At 36.8% G+C, this 19,961-nt stretch overlaps 1 protein-coding gene across 2 annotated transcripts in view; it reads right to left on the bottom strand.

Moving 5' to 3' along the window:
• The window catches only part of gpcpd1 (glycerophosphocholine phosphodiesterase 1), a 61,794-nt gene that overhangs the window by 36,980 nt on the left and 4,853 nt on the right, over nucleotides 1-19,961 (bottom strand). The window contains exons 2-8 of one of the 2 annotated variants that reach the window (XM_073051344.1): nucleotides 19,045-19,114; nucleotides 13,938-14,048; nucleotides 12,411-12,498; nucleotides 8,117-8,207; nucleotides 7,085-7,169; nucleotides 4,831-4,906; nucleotides 424-465 (exon numbers count right to left, since the gene is read on the bottom strand). In XM_073051344.1, the coding sequence (XP_072907445.1) occupies nucleotides 424-465; nucleotides 4,831-4,906; nucleotides 7,085-7,169; nucleotides 8,117-8,207; nucleotides 12,411-12,459 (343 nt within the window). In that variant the 5' untranslated portion in view covers nucleotides 12,460-12,498; nucleotides 13,938-14,048; nucleotides 19,045-19,114. The remainder of the gene's footprint in view (nucleotides 1-423; nucleotides 466-4,830; nucleotides 4,907-7,084; nucleotides 7,170-8,116; nucleotides 8,208-12,410; nucleotides 12,499-13,937; nucleotides 14,049-19,044; nucleotides 19,115-19,961) is intronic. The other variant, XM_073051343.1, reaches the window with a different exon arrangement.

Genomic DNA, 19,961 nt, shown 5'->3' with positions numbered 1-19,961 from the left:
ACTTCTTTACCAGACTCATCCTGTAAACTAACCTGGGAGTAATCAATAGAAACACCTTGACTGCACACAGGTCTCCATATACAAATCCTTCATTTAATTATGTGACTTCTACAACCAATTAGCTGCACGAGTGATGATTTGGTGTGTCCTATTAAAAGGGGAGTGGCGTAAAGTACTAATGCAATCAATTATTTTGTGTTTTATATTTGGAGTTGATCTATAGTACTTTTAACATAAAAAATATTTTGCTGTTGATCAGTGTCAAAAAAGCCAAATTAAATCCACTGTGATTCAATGTTGTAAAACAACAAAACATGAAAACTTCTGGTGGGGGGGGGGTTAAGTAATACTTTTTATAGGCACTGTAGACTTATTTTTAAACATGTTAAATATACTGAATATAAAATCAATTCTTACACTTACCATGTATCCCAAAATATCCATCATCCAAAATGCATTCCTCTTCTAGAAAAAGTAAGCATTGGGAGAAGTCAATAATTGTTGCAGATGATGTAAGTTCCAGTTCAAAACTTCCTAGTTGCAATACTGGGTGGGCAATTAATTTAAACATTTTTCCCAGACTAGAATACACTTACTTTTTTTTTTAAAAAAAGTACATAGTACCGAAGCATTTTAACCATATACTTATCAACAAAAAGCAAGTCATTCAAATACCCTTCCTCTGAATAGCATACTGAGCACTGAAGGTCACATCCAGGTCTTGAAAACGCAAACAAAATTTGTAAAAATTTTAAACTAAACATTTTTAGTAACTTTATTATCCAGAACCCAAACAGCCATGGTGAAAGCTTGAGACAATGACTTCAGTGTGAATTAGTGATGTTTCAGAAAAGCAAGGATTGTAGAGCAACACAGCAATTAACAATAACCATAAATTGAAACATAAGTTCCGACAGTATCAGAAGAATCTAGGACAAATAAGGGCACACACAAAGCACCGAAAACAGACCTGCCCTATTGATATGAAATTATATTTATTACAAGAATGGGAATACAAATCAGAAATTTCTCTAACTAGTTAAAAATGAGTGGGCAAATATCACCATGATGGGAAATATGAATTAATGCACAAATCAGGCAATAAAGAATTTATAAAATTCTGAGCAGTTATAAATGAAAAGAATTTCACATAACTAACCAGGAAGTCAATAGCCAATTAAGATGGAATGAACCTTGTCAAATCACCGAGTATACTCTCAGTTACTGCTTAGTTGCATAATTACATTAATGTGGCTTATAAGAAAATTCCAGATATGCACATTGCTTTAAGAATTAACACAGGCCCTGGATCAAGAATGGAAGTCATTCCCAGCCATTTAAGCCCAAAGGCACACTAGATGCACAGTACCCTCACACATTTGGCTCACTTATAATTCCATATAGCGTGCAATCTATTTACAATACTCTCCAAGATGCAAGCTTTTGTTCTTCCTTCGAAATAAATTTAAGTGCATAAAATGCACTTCCTTACCAAAATACTCTGATGCTAACAATCTCTGATGCCCATACAAATGCTTATTAATATTGGTTAAGATAGCCAACAATTGAAACTGCAACTGTTAGATCACTCACTGTTAAATGGCAATGATTGATACAGAATCGTGGATTAGGGTTAGCTGGATTTAGGCTATCTGACCACTACTTTGCACATAAATTATTGTGCAGGTTACACTAGGTAGCATTTTTAAATAACACACTAGGGCAAAGTCTAAAACAAACTCAAATATACCATTATGATAATCAAGCATACTTTAAACCAACTTAACCCCAGGAAGCTCATGTTAAAATTTCCTAGCACACTGCTTGGTAAGGGGCAAATATTGCACAAAGCAACAACAATTTCAGAGAATTTCTTAGGCATCAAACTTGTCACTATAGGAAGCAGTCAAGGTATGCAGGAAATTGTTATAAAAGCAAGCTAGATAAAAACCAAGAGGGATAAAGGAATGGAAATATAGTTTAAAGGCCTGCTTCAAATGCCTGTGAAGAGATTCGTGCAACGCAAAACACAAACTTGAAATAAACACACACAAGATAAAACAAAGTGCTGGAAACCCTCAAAAAGTAAAACAGCACCAGGTGAGTAAAAAAGCAGAGATGCCATTTCAGATCAAGGACTCCTCTTAGATCTGCTGGTCTGTTAATGTGTGACGGAACATGATGGCCCAGTACTGGACTGAAAGGGATGTAAAGGTTGGTACTTTGCCAGACCGCTTGATTTTGTTTCGCGTTTTGAGATGGCCAAGACCTGGATCCAAGACCTTCAGTGTTTTCACACTGTATTTATAAATTTCCTTATGGGTTTATAGCAAAGACATGAACAGTTAGGAAACCTCAATATACAAATCAAAATTGTGATCTTTTAAGTTTCATCAAGAAACAAAAATGTCTTATACAAACAATTGTTAACAGTTCTCTGCCTCTGCATTCCAAGTACTATTCTTATGAAAATGTTTTTACAGTAGAAGTAATAGACTAAAAGTGACATTGTAGTACATTAACTACTTTACAAATGCCTAATATGTAATATACTACATCCTCCGACATTTACTTAAAAACAAATCAGCATCTTTTTCCAAAGAAAAACATCTACAACTTTGAATTCTCCACTGACACAATTTTCCCTGGCTCACCTTAACTGTGGTCCAGTTGAAATCAAATAATTAATAGATGTAGAACAAAAAAGATTGTGCTCAATTCTGTTTCTTCATTAGCATCAGAAACCTGGAATTCTAGACTTATGAACATTACAACAACAGGAAAGATAGTATTCAAGGGGAAAGTCTCATCTTAAACTGTGTTTCAGCAATGACAATAGCATGTCACTTTAGCTGCAAATATTTAAATCAAAGGGCAAGTACTGAGCCACAAGAAAGCTGACATCATATATAAAATGTAGTCAGATGGACCCACAAATTGAGTGGTCTCTGGCAAGGCTCAAAGATAGTTACCTTTATTAAAACAATTAAGGAAATCTAGAAAATAGGAAATCTAGTAAATAGGAACCACGACAACAAATTCATGAAGCACCCAGAGATGGTATTGTCTGAAAAACAGCAGTAACATCTTAGGGGAACTGTGCATAATTTCAACATGTCTTCATAAAATCTTTTCTTTAGCATTTGCTGTTTTGTTGTCTTGTACAGATGGTCCGTTTTGGAGTTAGACATCCTGCTAATTGTTGTACTCACCTGTGACATGCAATCTAATTCTTCTCAACCTTACAGCTCTTAGGTGTTTTAATTGCTTCCTTTGTCTGTATTTAAAAATCCAAACCTTAATAAAAACTTAATTATGAATGAAGTGTAAAATGGCACACTGAATCAGCAATATGCTGTTTTGTAGAAAGCCTACCAAGGTTATGCATGATGCATTTCTCAGCTTCCACACAATTTAACAAATCTATTCACTCAGCTGTGGGAAGATCAGCTGCTTCCTACAAGGTCATCCAGCTGGATTTGGAGGTGCAAGGGGAAGGGGAGGAAGGAAGGTTGAGGTGTGATAATATTGTGGCTCTTCTAATCACAGTGCACATCTTAAGGTGTCAAGAGGGCGAAGCAGAAAATCCAGAGTACAAAATCAATGGAAATTAGATAACTGCGCCAAATTTTAGGGGGGGAAAAAATCAACGTGAAATGAATTTTGCGAGGCTAATTGACAATAATTAACATAATCAAAATCAGGTGCAAAAGATATTATTTGTCAAAATAAAAGTACTGAGTGGGCAAATTGGCAAAAGTAGAATTATGTATGATGTCAAATATAATTGCCATAAATACAAGATTAGTGCAAATGGCACTGTTGTATTTAATTCAAAACACTGACATCGAGCAGCACCAATTTAAAACTAAAAAAACCTTGAACTGAGATCAAAATTATGCTAGTGTTTAGAAGCATAAATTGCTGTGTAATATGTGTACTTTATATATATTTTCTTGTCAATAGTTAATACGGTCTTTAGTCTTGACATTCTAATGGCATAGCACCAGAATGACCAAGTCCCAGAGTCAGAGTAGTTCAATCCAATATTATAGGTTGGCACCACGACACAGCTTTTTAAATGCTTCAATGCAATTAGAAGCAGAGCTGCACCTCCAATTTCTCATATGGCCAATTCCAGATTACAAATCAAAGAATAGTAAATGGAATTTGGAAGATTTTCTTTAAGTTTATAGTAGGAGGGGAAGATAAAAAAAGTTTTTAAAAAGGTAGCGATTATACGGTCATGAAAATGTTAAAATATATCAAGGCAGACAGCATACATCTGGAGAAGGTTGCAGCTCAACCTCAATATCAAGCATGGCAGTAAGAACAATGCAAAGAAAACTACGCAAAGGGAAGTTGGTGGGATGCGGAAATCTTAAAATTCTGATTAATATAATGGGTTCTTTCACAAGAACCTCATTTCATACTCTGAAGTACCATAAGCAATACAGAATTAACAAAGTATCTACCGGCACAAAACAAATTTCTGTCTCTTACTTCGAGATAATTTGTTTACAACACAAGCTCAGATTATCCTGGATGTGGATTTCAAGGGGAGTCACACAGGAGCGTGAAAATGTAGGTTTGATGGGTAAAGGAGTAGGGTACTGGTTTGCAGGTTAGTTTGAAGTGCTGTGGATCACATATTCTGTTCAACATGACAGATACACTTGCACAGTATTTAAAATATGGGACAAAGGCTTGCATTAAAAATATACTTTAAATTTGAAGAATTAAATTACATTTGTCCAATGCTTAATTTATTACAAGTACTCCTGCTATTGCCAATCCGGCAGATAACAGAAACTCACTGTAGTGACATACCCGACGGAATAAATGATCGTGGATGAGGATGAGTCTCCCACTTGTTGACTAGCACTTGCCGAAGATCAGCAGGGTTCTGAGTCAAGTGATAAAAAGATTAAAGCCCTTTATAATAATACAAAAGGACTAGAAGAAAATTCAAGTTTGGAGGTCAAGAGATACAAGTTTTTAAACCACGTCTGGTAGAATATTTACATTTTTTTTCATTCTGCACTATTCATGCAATGACGACTGCCCAAGTTAATAGATAATGAGATTAAAAAATAATCTAAAAACTGGAATGACCATAATACAAGCTATTAGAAAATTAACAAATGCAGATATTAATTAGTTATTCTAGACTTTCAATCTTAACATTTCTGCCACAGGTCCTCTAGGTTCTCCAGAGAGGAGAAACGTTGACAATGTTTTTGCCAGGTTATAGACATAAGCCTCCAACAGGCTGGCTGAAAGAACAGCAACACTGGTGCATGCACAGGAACAGACCATCAGGTCTACAGGAGTTGCTTAGTACAGCTATTGATGAAGAACCTTTTTCCCTTAAATCATGCATGTACAATAAACAGTACAAAATGCAGCTGTTATTGTAATTTGAAGAGTGATATTTTAATAGAAGAAATGCCTTAAAGTACTGATAAAATACAAAAAAAAAAGCTAAGAACCCAGCACTATGAAGTCTTCAAATTACAAATAAAAAAAACAAGGGCACATATGGATTAGAAAACTGTCCTGTCACTTTTGTGACATCAATCTGAATCCCGAGACTTACAAAACCCATCCCGCACATCTCTTTTATAAATAGCTATATTAACAAAAGGTCAGGCTGTTGATAAGCATTTTCTTGGGTGCAAAAGCCCACAGTAAACAAACCCCACTTCTGAACTTACTTACAACATACTCTGTAAGTAGATGTAAAAAAATGTTATTGGGCAAGAAGGGGCAGTGCACTGACAGTAACTGTATTATTGCACTAATCCTGGTAGTGGTCAATGCCAATGCTAGGCACTGACAAAAATGATTAGTACATCACTCACCTGGAGAGCAAAAGAAAAGCAAAATAAGATAAAATCAGAAGTCTTAACTTTCCGTGTGCCCTTCCTGAAGCACTGTTTCAAGTTTGTGTTAATTATGGAAACTGACTAGGCTGACTGCACAAAAAAACCATTAAAAAACTTTCTCTTTACAACAATAGTCCGCCACCTTTCATTCAAATTAAAATGATTCCACCATTGCCAATATCAAGAAAAATGTAATTGCCAGTGCTTTCACTTTGCATTCCTCAAATAACTTTCCAACTACAACCCAGGTTGGGAAGGACACAACCCTTCAAGTGACAGAAAAACTCAATGTTTAAATTTTAATTCACTTTTTGTGGATTTTTATATTTTGATTACCACACAACAGCTTTAAAAAAAAATTGTAGTGAATTGTTAAAGTCAATTTTAAAAAGCGTGGTCAGTTATAATTACTAAAACTGCTTATGTAATAAGTGAGCAGAAACAAAAATAGTAACAATTTTATCCAAATGGATTCATATGGTAAGTAGAATGTAAAATAGCCAATCTGCTGCAGAGAAGGACGAGTAGGATGATGCTACACATTATTCACTAAAATGATTTGATAATAATCCTGCACCGAAAACCCCAATACAGAAGGTTGAGAAGCAACAGTGGACAAGAGCATACTGTACATTTGCCATAGAATATCTGTGACAGAGTGAATTGCCAGTGGAACAAGAGAGTAGAGTAGAATTATAAACTTCAACAACCAAATCATTGCCCGACACAAGATTCACACAGAAGCACCAAGGTATAATCAAATAACAGATAACACACACAAAAGAATCTAGCACTTTCCTGTGGTATATAATGAATAAACACTTCTTAGGCTTCCTGTACCAGTACCCAGCTGGAAGGCCAAGAAGAGTTTATTCGAGATAACAAGCCCTACTCAAGTACCAGGAATTTTAGTAGGAAACATTTATGTTAAAAAAAAATCAGTTTTTAATACCATTTTTTTCTCCTTTTCCTCTGAAAAATTATGGTTAGACTAGGACATAAAAATATCAATGAGTCAATCAGCTATAGAAAGCCTTAACTATTTTACAGCAGTAGGGACAGACAACAAAATTCAAATACCTGATTTAAGCCAGTCACTATAACTGCTTATGCAATAATCAGAGGCTGAGTAATTAAATATTCAAACGATTTGAAAATTGCATTCCAGTTTGGATTGCTTGGAAAATGGATCTTACCTTCGGTTCAATGGCATAGCATTTGAAATAGCGATACTGGAAAAGAGTGGCTCTTGGAAGTTCAACTGCTGCAGTCCATGTAATGCTGGAGTGGGGTGATGGGAAACAAAGTATTATGCTATAACTTTTATTTTCAAATAACAAGTTCAGAAATCAAACGGCTTGCCTAAAAAAAAAATCACATGAATGATTGGCCTGAAGAACACCTTGAAACTCCCATTTTACAGCAGAGGAACAACTGCAAATGCATTGAAAAATTGTTGACAGGGAAAACAGAACTGAAAGAAACTTTAAAACTGATTTCAAATGTAGCACGTCTCAGCAAGCAAAATTCTGTCATGATAACTGATCCAACAATTATACCTAAAAATGAATATTTAAAAAGTACAAATACAAGGAGGAAATTCTGCTCCTTGCAGTTCCTTGCTTTTCACAACGTAAAAAAACTAGACACTAAACAAAAACTTGGTCTGTCAGAATGAACAGCAAAGGATGATGATGGTCTTTTAAGAGAAGTTCTATTGAAATTATAACTGTGCTGTCACTTAGGAGATGAGGCACAACAAAGTCACTTCATCAACAATTAAGATCAAGTTCCACATACAATTATACTCCCAAAGTCAACCACAAAATACAACAATCAAGCAAAATAACCACATCAATAGCAGGTATAAAACATTCGGCAAAAAACAATGGCTTAATATTGTTTGCAAACATTTCACAGAGGACAATTTTCAGACTCATCTGGAGTATTCATCATAATCCTCCCTGATAACCAAATATATGGCTCGTCGAAGTACATTACCCACATCTTATTTAGCAATAATCTACTTTGGTCATCAAGAAACTGTGCCTTAACAGGCTGATTTAGAAAATATTTTTATTCTGCAACCGACAGGCAGCCAATGATAATGTTCAGAAAAAAAATTATACGTAAGGTATAAAATAAAAATATTTATTGAATTAGAACTAATGGGAAACTGAATGGCCTTGTACAAATCCAAGCATTTCATCCAATAACATTGTACTTACTCATCATTTGGATCAGGTTTGAGAAACACAGCTTTCTGAAAAGACCAACAGCCAAGTGCAGTTGAATTCCCACATACTGCCAACAGTTCTCCTAGAATACCAAAAAAATAACTTTAAGGCATGCACATGAAAAATCACTAGCACAAGAGTTATAAATTTTCAAATTTTGTCCAAGAACTCAAGATTATTGTGCCAATGCATTATCTGAATAATTTTAACTACACTTAATTGACATACAGTAACCTTCGCTATAGTACCCCAAAGCTGATCAACATTGAAAGCACATGATCCATAAATAAGCACTTAAAGTCCTGTATTGTAAGAATACACAAGTGCAGCACAGGAACAGGTCCTTCAGCTCACCATATCTGCACCTACCATGATGCCAATCTAATAATTTTATCCACTATCAATCCTCTGATGTTCCAGAAAAAACAACCCTATTAGCTGATACACACCAACCCAGACAACATCCTGGTGAACCTTTTCAGAATCTTCTCCAAAGCAATCACTTCTTTCCTGTAATATGGTATCCAGAAAAGTACACAACATTCTAAATGTAGCCAAACCAAAATTTTACATAGGTGTAAACAAGCTGCTGACATTTATACTCAATGATCCTACCAAGGTATGTATGCCCTCTTTATATTATTCACTTATTTTGCCACTTTCAAGAATCTATGGAGTCTTGGCTAAAGACACTTACGTACATCAAATCTCAGAACGGTCACACCATTTACTGTATACTTCCCTCTCACATTTGACCTCCCAAAATACTTCATCCTTTTCCAGATTAAACTTCAGTTCTAATTTCTCTGAGCAATTTTTTCAACTAATTTATATCCCTACTTTACCTTTTGGCAACCTTCCCTGTTATACAAAAATGCACCAACTTTTTTTTCCATCCAAAGATTTACACACACAGACATTCAGTGGCCACTTTATTAGGTATACCAGCTTGTTACTGCAAATATCTAACGAGCCATCAATTGGCAACATCACAACACATAAAAGTATGTTCAAGTTGTTGCTCAGACCAAACAAATAAATGGGGAAGAAATGTGATCTAAGTGATGTTGATAATGGAATGATTGTTGGTGCCAGAATGGATGGGTTGAGTGTTTCAGAAGCTGATGATCTCCTAGAATTTTCATACAGTCTCTAGAGCAGGGGTTTCCAACCTTTTTTTAATGCCATGGACCAATACTATTAAGGGGTCAGGTTGGGAATCCCTGCTCTCAAGTTATCAGAATGGCACAATAAACAAAAAAAATTCCAGAGAGCAGCAGGTCTCTGGATCGAAAATCCTTGTCATTGAGAGAGGTGAGAACAGAATGGCCAGACAGATTCAATCTGACAGGAAGGCGACAGTTAACTCAAATAAACACGCTTTATCAGCGATACGCAGAACACCATCTCTGAACACATAACATAACAAACCTTGAAGTGGAAGAGATACAGTATCAGAATATACATGTAGTAGATATATATCAGAGTATACACATAGTGGCCATTTTGTGCATACAGGAAGTACCTAATAAAGTGGTACTGTGTATATTATATAAATGTCATAATACATAACAGGTTAGCATAGTGTCTACACATTTCTTATTCATTGACTCTACTCATATGGTCTCACTGGACAAATGCTACAAGATGCCCTTTATGTGCAGCAGTGACTTCACCTCTAATCAGTAACAAAATCCCCCCCACCTCATGTACAGTCCTCCCTATCTCTACTTCTATACAGATAGGGGTCCCAAAAGGGGTTATTCAAATTTAACAAGTAGCTGATATTGTGCTTTACTCAACCCATTTTAGAATGACAGGTCAGTACATTCTAGAAAATACTGGAAACAGCCTCATTACTTTTAAGTTGTATTACATTCAACTTAAACATCGTACAAATAAAAAGATACAAACTGTCATCTAAAGCAATGGTGTACTGAAGTAATACTTTCCAAAAGTGGTACTTGAGATCAAGCCTTTTGGATGAGCAGTACTTTTCTGTGCAACTCACACAATCGACACGTGCAAGAATCCTTTGTTTGGTCACCTATCACAAATTTCCTTCACAGCTCCACATTCTACTTACACATTGACCCTTCCAAATAAAAGGATTTTACCCTAAGAGCCCAAAAGGTTTCAAGCAAAGTCACCTTTTCAGTTGCACATGCCCAGTACTACTGACTAATCACAAGTAGCAGTGAGTCAGCATACTGGAGTGAGATAGAACACCTGGCCGAGTGGTGCTGCAACAATAACCTCGCACTCAATGTCAGTACAACTAAAGAGCTGATTGTTGACTTCAGGGAAATGGAATGAGTTGTGAACACGAGTTGTCTACACAAGGGGAAAAATAGTGGTGGAGAGACTGAGCAGTTTTAAATGCCTCATGCTAACATACAGGATGACCAGTTTTCCCTTAGGAGATTAAGGAAATTTAATTTGTCACGCACTAACAAACTGCTATGTATGATTAAGAAGATCGTGACTGTCTGCATCATGGTGTGGCAATGCAATTTGAATGCATAGCAATGCAAGAAGCTGCAGAGAGCGGTGTACTTGCCCAATATATCACACCACTATTGGTAGAATCTACCAGAGGCCTGCCTCAAAGCAATAACATCCATCATCCCAGTCATGCCTTCCTCTCCCAACTACCATTGTACAGGAGGTGCAGAAGCCCCAAGTTCCACAACACAAGGTTCAGAACATCAATTTTTCTTCAACTGATCAGTTTTTGAACCAACCAGCAAAACCTATTCACTAGTTTATCAACACTAACCACTTTGATCCCTTTACACTAAAATGAACTTGTTCTAATTAGGTTCTTCCTTGTAAGAATCTGTACATTTATGCTTAATTTGCCTTTCTTCTGAATGTTATGCACCTGTGCTACTTTTTCATTGCAAATAACAATGAACTCAACTTTTACTTCAATTCTGCTCAGAATTTCTCTCATGCTCCTCAAGGCATAGAAGGAACATAGATCGTTCTATGTTGAACTGGAAAATTTCACATTTCCTCCAATTTCTGACTTACTTTCATCATCTCTCAGATGATCTAACTCTTCCCAGCCATCTCCATTTTATATGTTGCCAATCAAGATCTACTAGCCAATAAAATTTACAGCCAAATTCTCTAAACTTACATCAAGGATTTCATTGTATTCTCATTTCCATCTACCTGTCATTCCATGTCAAAATATTTGCTTGAAAATTATTGCATCTTGTAACTTTTTCCGTTCTGATGAAAAGCCATCAATATGAAATATGAACCATTTCTTGTAACCTTCCCCAATTAACTGTCCATCTCATATGTTCTGATATCACCTTCCAAAGCAGCATTCGTAATACACGTTTCCATTTTCTCAATTGGTCATGGTTAATATCCAAATAAACTTTAACAAGTATTTCTTAATGTCAGGTACTCCTGGTGCGGCCTTTTATCAATCAGTGCGACCCATCGCAGATTGAGGGATCGTTTTGCTATCCACCGCAAAAGGCAGGATCTTCCTGTGGCTATCCATTTCAATATGACTACCTTATTTCCTTTCTGATGTCTGCCCATGGCCTCCTCTACTGCCATGATGAGGCCAAACTCTGGATGGGGAAGCAACACCTCATATTCCAATCCTACTTGTACTCTTTTCTCACTTCCCCACTTTCTTATTGTGGCTTATTTACGAGAACTGACAAAGGACCTCAGCTCAAAACAGAGACTGTTTATTCCCCTCCACAGATGCTGCTAGACTGGCTGAGTTCCTCCATTTTGTCCATGTTGCTCAAGGTTACCAGCTCTGCCAAATCACCTGTGTTTATCAACATCCAAACTATTGGCTCTAAATGAATTATAACAATGCTAATATAGTCACTTACTTTATGCAATTACCTTCAGTCAAGCATGATAGTTTACATCATAATTCAATATATTTTCAAAATATAAAAGGTTAAATATTTCAACCATACACTTAAGTGGAGAATTATTTTAGTAATTCAACCATATAAGTATTAAACACTAAAATAGGTAAATGTAAAGACTCAAATTTCACATTAACAAGTACAGTGATAATATAATTTATGTCTCTACTAGGGAAAAAACAATAAAAGAAAAATATTTCAAATAATGTTAACAGTCGCACAGACTAGATCAAATGTGTAAATTTAAATACTGTGTGAAAAATTCTTGAATATAGCATTTTCCATTTTAGTGTGAAATCTGATTTCTTGTTTGTAAGTCACATGTTTTAAAAAAAATTCTACCAAGTTATAATACATTCGCCATAGATTACCTGGAAGTGTACTCCCCTTGAGTTTGAAAGTGACCCTTGAAGTGACCATCCTTGTTGATGTTGAGACACTACCAATTGCTGATGTCACCTATTGTTTTAAAGGAAGTTAAAAGAACTGCATGTTAGAAAGATTAAATGAATTTGTTACCAATCTATCCCTCAAGTGGCATATGCTAAAGTCCAATTATTAATCAGATTCTAAGATTCTCAATGTATCTACATTCCTTGTGTCACATTGGGAGACTAGGGTTGAGCTCAACCCATCAGTTCTGGACTTTAATCTCAGCTGTACTGGTGTAGAGACAAAATTCTCCCAATTAGAGATACCTTCAAATATCAATTAGCACTAAGCAGCAAAACCAGGTTCAAAGATAATTAAAAACCTATCCAAAACATTGGCCCATGGTCAACCAATGTAAATATCCTATCATCTTTGAGGCAAGATAACATTAAGGCAGAAAGCAACTTCAGACTATTTGAGCGGCAGCCAATTAGATTGCCAATTTTCCTAAAACAAATGTAATACCCTGGTTTAAGACCATGCTTTAACTTATTAATACAGTCATGCTGTTTGCATTTTGAGAAAATCTGCCCAAAATAAAATACCAATGTGTTCCTTTAATTACATTATACAACCCAGTATTTCTTCTTTTTTTGCCATTGGAAGTAATAATTCAGCTGATCAAGTTAGGCTTGTAATAGCCAATACGATGTTGTAACATTTTGTCCAATAAGATGCCCCTGAACATTTTAGAGCAATTGAGAGTAGCCGTTTTCAGGAGAGAGTGCAGGAGTTCTGGCGAAAGGAGGTAAATAGAAACAGTCGACAAACATAGCTGAGTAACATGAACTAATTTGGAAGCACAGACTCTGCTGTTGGAAAACCCTCACGCAGGATTTGGTCTCAAGAGTGTGCAGATAATTTTTAATTAGCTAGTTACCACATGACCTTGGAGAAAAGTCAATACTTCAAACTGGATTAGTTCTGCAACAAGGTGGTCATACTACAGGCTAATTAATGTGTTTAATGGGTCCTTTTCTTTATTTTGTTTGTATAGTTTAAAATAATTTTGTCAATACAATTTCAATTTAGGTTTATACTGGTGTGAGTTAAACTCTGCTTCCCAGCATACAGTAAATTTGCATGGGAGTGTCAGTGTTCATCTAAATGATAGCCTCATTGTCCCTTAAAGGAACGTCCAAACTTTTATGCATTGCCTTTACCCATGTTTATTTATTGGAAATGGCCTTTTTATTGTTATTCCCATGCACTGTTAAGATATTTTGCTGTTAGCTTGTATCTACAGCAATAGCTAACTCATTAAGGGTCTAGGTTGAGGGGGTCATACAAAAAAATCGTTCCAAAGTTCCAATTTTTAAAGAATATTTTATAAAATGACACATTTACTCCCTGCTAAACATTCTACATAAAATTTCCATACCAGTTCTACTGCAATGATTGTCTCTTAGAAAAAAATATATTTTCTTAAACCCAGAGTCATGGCTCAAACCTTTGCAGATACTTACGCACGATCCAAGCTTTTTGCCTATTACAGCAGAGAAAATAAAACTTCAAAACTGCCACGCAACCACAGTCTGTCTGAAATTACGAGTCAAAATGCTGTAAAATACCACCACCTGTACAAAAGACAATGTATTGTAATACCATTGCCAAAACTAGTTGGCAAATATAAAAGTTTAAATTACTTGGATAGTGTAAAGTAAATGGTGATACTACTTCTGCTTTTATTGTACACTGTGCCACCACAGGACACTGCATAATTTACGTTTTGTTAACAGTAATCCAATACCTGTTTCTGTAGAAATTTAATTAAATTTCAGGTGGGACATCTTGTTTTATCTATTGCAATTCTCCACTGCAATAATTACTACTTGCCTTCACCCAAACATTAATGTTGCCTTATACGATTAAACTGCAAATACTGGAGGCATTCAAGCTGCAATCAAAAGCAGAGAATTTACTTTTTGCTAAGTTGTGAGCACTTTATCAGACTGATAAATAGTGAAAAAAATTATGAATTGCTTATAAAATACTAAACAAGTTTACAATTATTTTAGCCAGGCAGGTGCAAGTAGCCAAACTCAGCAGGCCACGCAGCATTTACGGAAAAGAGTAAACAGTCAATGATTCAGGCAGAGGCCCTTCATCAGGACTGGAAAGGAAGGGAAGAACTTCTCCAGTCCTGATAAAGGGTCTCGGCATGGAATGCCCGCTGTTTACTCTTTTCCTTTGATGTGGCCTGGCCTGCTGAGTTCCTTGTGCATTTTGTGTGTTACTTTGGATTTCCAGCATCTGCAGATTTTTTTCGCGTTTGTGAAACATTCACCTTAGACTGGAAAACTGAAAGCACACAATCACATAGGATAATCATGTAGCAAATGGCAATATGCCTCACTGAAAAAGGATCTAGAGCTTTCCCAAATAAACTCTTCTCGGGCTTCCAGGCAGGTACAGGAAGGTGGTAGAGCTTGTTATCAAAACACCGGTTAAAATCGATACCTGTACCTGGCTGGATGCCCAAGAATAGTTTATTCGTCATGGCTCATTCAGTTTGTAGTTGTTCTCTGAAAGAGAAATGGACTCATCTACCCTCTCCCTGCTGCAAGTTGTTTTTCCCCCCTCAGCCCCTTTTTGAACCTTACAATTGAATCTCCTCCACAGCTATCCCTGTACATCAACCCCCAGACTTCAGTTTCATTGGCAAGAGAGTTAGGGAGATGCACTATTGCCTTTTCTATTCACTTCAGCACCAGCACTAGAATGAGTACTATGTGCATTCCAGAAAACAACCGCATGTCACACAAACTTTCCCTTGGTCACTTTTAATTCTTTTGCCAATGGATTTTATTCTATCTCCTTTCTGCCAATGTAAAGATTCATCAACTTTGTCTAAATGCACATGATTTCACAAAATCTATCAGATCCCTTTGTAATGTCCTCTGTTAAAAACAAAACAATCCTAGGCTCTTTAGTCTATTCACATAAAGTTGCTCAGCCTGAAAAGAGTTTATTATATCTCTTTAGTGACTTTTCCAAAATGTGGTAACTCAGACTTGCACATAATATCAGAATCAGGTTTGTTATCACTGGCATGTGTCAAGAAATTTGTTAACTTCTATTCCACATTTAAAAACTTCCATATACTTCAAGAAACTATATATAGAAGTCTGGGAGTTATTTCGAATTACTTTATCAAACTATTCTGTCACTAATAAACCATGCACTAAACCAGATTCTTCTGCGCTTGCATGCTTTTAAAGGATTCCCTCCTGGGTCTATGATCGTCTCTTTACATTCTGACATCAGTATATTTAATCTGCTACCTACCAATTTCTCAATATCTCGCTGACTATACTATCCTCTTCAGTACACCACACCTCTACATTATTGTCTGCAAATCTAGAAAACTGTCTCCTCCCTATCCAAGTTCAAATCAACAATATTAAGCACTGGATCCTGTGGAGAAATTCATTACACTTTTTTTTTGCATTTGTCACAGCTTCACAGCTTTCTCTACAGATCTCAGATATTGCTAGGGGGTGGGAATGATGCATCAGTGGCCAGACTGGTGGTGCTGTGGCTGGCTCTGAGGCCAGAGGGAATGGTAAAGTCAGGCAGTGGGGTAATTATAGGGGACCCGATAGTTAGGTGCATATTGGCACCAATGACATAGTCAGAAAAAGGGGAAGAGATCCTACACAGTGAGTAAATAGTTTGGAAGGAGGTTGAAGAGGATCTCCAAGATAGTAATCTTCGAATTATTCCCTGTACCGTAGGCTAGTGCAGGTAAGAATGGGGTGATAGCATGAACAAATGAGTGGAGAGAGGATGGTGCAAGGCACAGTGTTACAAGTTCTTGGATCAATGGAACCTTGTCTGGGAAAGGGGTGACCCGTACAAGAGGGACAGGCCGCAACTTAACTGGAGCGGAACCAATATCCTGATGGGGAGATTTGCTAAATGCTACTCAGGAGAGTTTAAATGAATTTTGCAAGGGACTAGGAACCAGAGCCCCAGGTCTGTAGGGGAAGGATTGAACTAGAAGTCAGATGTCAAGGAAACAACTGAAGATGAAAATTGAAATAACAGGGATAATGTGTTGGATAGTTTGAAGTGTGTATATTTTAATGCTAGGAGTATTACAGAGGGGGGCCAGACACGGAGTCCATTTGGGTAGAACTCAGGAATAGGAAGGATGCAATCACACTGGTAGTACTACAGACCACCCCCCCCCCCCCCCCCCACCACCAAATATCCACTAGGACATTGAGGAACAGATATATAATCAGATTAAGGAAATGTGTAGAAATAATAGGGTTGTTTTCATGAAGGATTTCAACTTCCCAAATATAAACTGGCACCTTCTTAGTGCAAGGTCCTTTAATAAGACAGAATTTGTAAAGTGTATCCAGGAAGGTCTCTTAAATCAATGATTAAGGTCCAGTGGGAGAATTGGGCCATATAGGTCTTGCTGTTGGGCAATGAGCCTGGCCAGATGGCAAAGGACAAGATTGCTGGGCCCTTGACCAGTATTTTCATGTCCTCTCTTGCCACAACTGAGGTAATGGAGGATTGCTGAGTGGCTAATGTACTCCTATTTAGGAGGGGAACAAGGGAAAAACCTAGAAACTATAGACCAGCAAGTCTTAGCGACATTTGCAGGAAAATTGCTGGAGAAAATTCTTAGGGATACATTATATATGAGCCAGCATGGCTTTGTGCATGGCAGGTCACGCCTTATCAACTTAATTAAGTTTTTCTTGACAAGGTGATGAGAAAGATTGATGAAAGTGGGGCAGTGGATGATGTCTACATGGATTTCAGTAAGGCGTTTGACAAAGTCCCTAACGCGATGCTAATCCAGAAGATTAAGATGCATGGGGGTCTGTGGCAAATTGGCTGTTTGGATTCAGAACTGACTTGCGCATAGAAGACAGGCAGTAGTGGTTGAAGGGACTATTTTAGGAGAAGGTCTGTAATTGGTGGTGTTCTGCAGGGATCTGTGCTGAGACCTCTACTGTTTGTGATGTATATAAACGACCTAGATGAAAATATAGATGGGTGGGTTAGTAAGTTTGTGGATGGTATCGAGATTGGTGGAGTTGTGGATAGTATAGAAGACCAGCAAAGAATACAACTCAATACAAATCAGTTGCGGATATGGGCAGAGAAATAATGGTTGGAGTTTAAGCCAAACAAATGTGAGGTGTTACCTTGGTCAGGCAAAGTCCTTAACAGTGTTGCTGAGCAGAGATTTTAGGATCCAAGTTCACAGCTCCTTGAAAGTAGCTACACAGGTCGATAAGGTGGTTAAAAAGGCTTATGGAATGCACGTTTTTAAATCGGTTGAGGCACTGAGTTCAAAAATTTATCAAGTTGCAAATTTTAAAAACTCTGGTTAGGTCACAACTGGAGTATTGCATACAGTTCTGGAAGGATGTTGAAGTTTTAGAGAGGGTGCAGAACAGGTTTACCAATTTGCTGCCGGGTTTATAATGCATGTGGTATCATAAGAGACTGGATAAATTTGGGTTGTTTGCTCTGGAGTGCCAGTGGCTGGGGGGAGACCTGATACATGTCTATAAGATTATGAGAGGCATAGATAGACTGGACAGAGTATCTGTTTCATATGTTGACATGTCTAATACCAGATGAGATGCACTGAAGGATAGAGGCGGTAGGTTCAAGTGGAATGTGAGGGGCAGGTTTTATTTTTAAAACTCAGCGTGGTGGATGCCTGGAATGTGCTGCCTGGTATGGTAGTAGAAGCAAATATATTAGAGGCATTTCAGAGACATTTGGATAGGCAGAAGGACATAAGGAAGACGGAGGGATACAGACATGGTGTAGATAGGAGAGATTAGTGTTTGGATGTTTCTTATTTGCTTTTTAGCTGCTTCAGCACAACACTGTGGGCTGCTCCAGTGTTGCACTGTTCCATATTCTCTGTACGTCAACCCATTGCTATAAAGAAGTTATTCAAAATTTTGCTTTTAACAAAAATCCATCAATTGATATGGTCAATTACAACACAGAATTTTTTTGTAAGTATTTATTAGTAATCCTTAAAAATTCACAATGTCATTTTAATTTTATATGTCTTTAAAGACAAGTTAAAAAGCACACTGGAAATACAATGGTCAAAATCTCACCATATCAATTTCATTTTAAAGGAACTGAGTTAAAACTTTGCATGCAAGATATTCTTCCTCTAATTACTATTCATTGGGAAATTGTTTAATGCCGGATGGAAAAGTAGATATTTACTTGGTAAATCTTACACACTATTTATACAACTAAGCCCCAAGATTATGAGACATCAGAAATGAATCTATTAAATACAAGTTTGTAAACAAATCCAACACTGTTTTGACGAGACAGTAGATGGATTTCAGTATCAAGTCAGCAGCACAGTATCTTGAGCACCTCGTGTCTTTGGATACTTCAATAATCTAAACCCAATAATTAAAATGCAACTATCATGAATAGGCATATAAAATAACACCCAGATGAAGAACTTTAGTAATAGCATAAACAGGATGTGGCAAGACTGAAACACCGGTCTCTGTGCTTCTAAAAACAAAACATTTTACAAATGTACTGTATACATACCTAGTTAAGTTGGCTTCTGCAGTGTCATGCCGGGTTGCTGCCACCACCGAAAGTATTTAAATCCTCAGACCTGCTTACACATAAAAATAGCATACACTTTAAACTTACAAGTTTTCTATAACAGAACATTTCAAGCTAGAAGCATTAAACTCTTAAATACTGTCCTTTCATAATTCAAAGATTAGGATACAATTCAAAGTTTAGATAAACTTCCAAGAAATAACAATATGCACAGCAGTTAATTATTTGCAAAATTGACTCCTATCAGTACTCTCATTATCTCAAACTGAAAATATCCAGGAAGTGCAACCAGATTTGACAGTCAGCAGCTATTCAATGGCATCTGCAATCACTAAAGTAACAGCTATCTAGTGTCCACTGAATTCCCAAATGATAAAGGAAAACAGCTGCACATTTTCTTCACCCTAACTAGCAAGACAGAACCACATTGAGAATGAGGTAGAGGTATTTGGGATTTTGCAAAACTGGGCATAGAATGCAGTCAATAATGTTGGTATATATTTTTTGGATTACTGTCAAACTTGAAAGTGAAAAATAATGGTATAATTTCAACATTGTGAAGAAGGATCTAGAAGCACATGTATGGAATACAGAATTAAGTGAAGTTACACAGTAAATATAGCTAGACCTACTAAGGTGGCCACTGAGCTTATTTCTGTGTTATGGTCTTGTGCTACTGTTGCACATCCATTTCAATGTCCAACATTGTGCATTCAGAGATGCTGTTCTGCATACCGTTATTGGAATATGTGGTTATTTGAATTGTTGCCTTTCTATCAGCTTGAACCAGTCTGGCCATTCTCCTCTAATCTCTCTCATTAACATGGTGGTTTCACCCAGAGAAGTGCTGCTGTCTGGATGTTTTTTTGTTTATCACACCGTTCTAAAATCCTAGA

This window comes from Hemitrygon akajei, chromosome 7 (assembly GCF_048418815.1).
Source record: "Hemitrygon akajei chromosome 7, sHemAka1.3, whole genome shotgun sequence".
Classification (NCBI taxonomy): domain Eukaryota; kingdom Metazoa; phylum Chordata; class Chondrichthyes; order Myliobatiformes; family Dasyatidae; genus Hemitrygon; species Hemitrygon akajei.
Note: the sequence above shows the minus strand (reverse complement) of the source record. Positions and strands in the feature narration are given on the sequence as shown.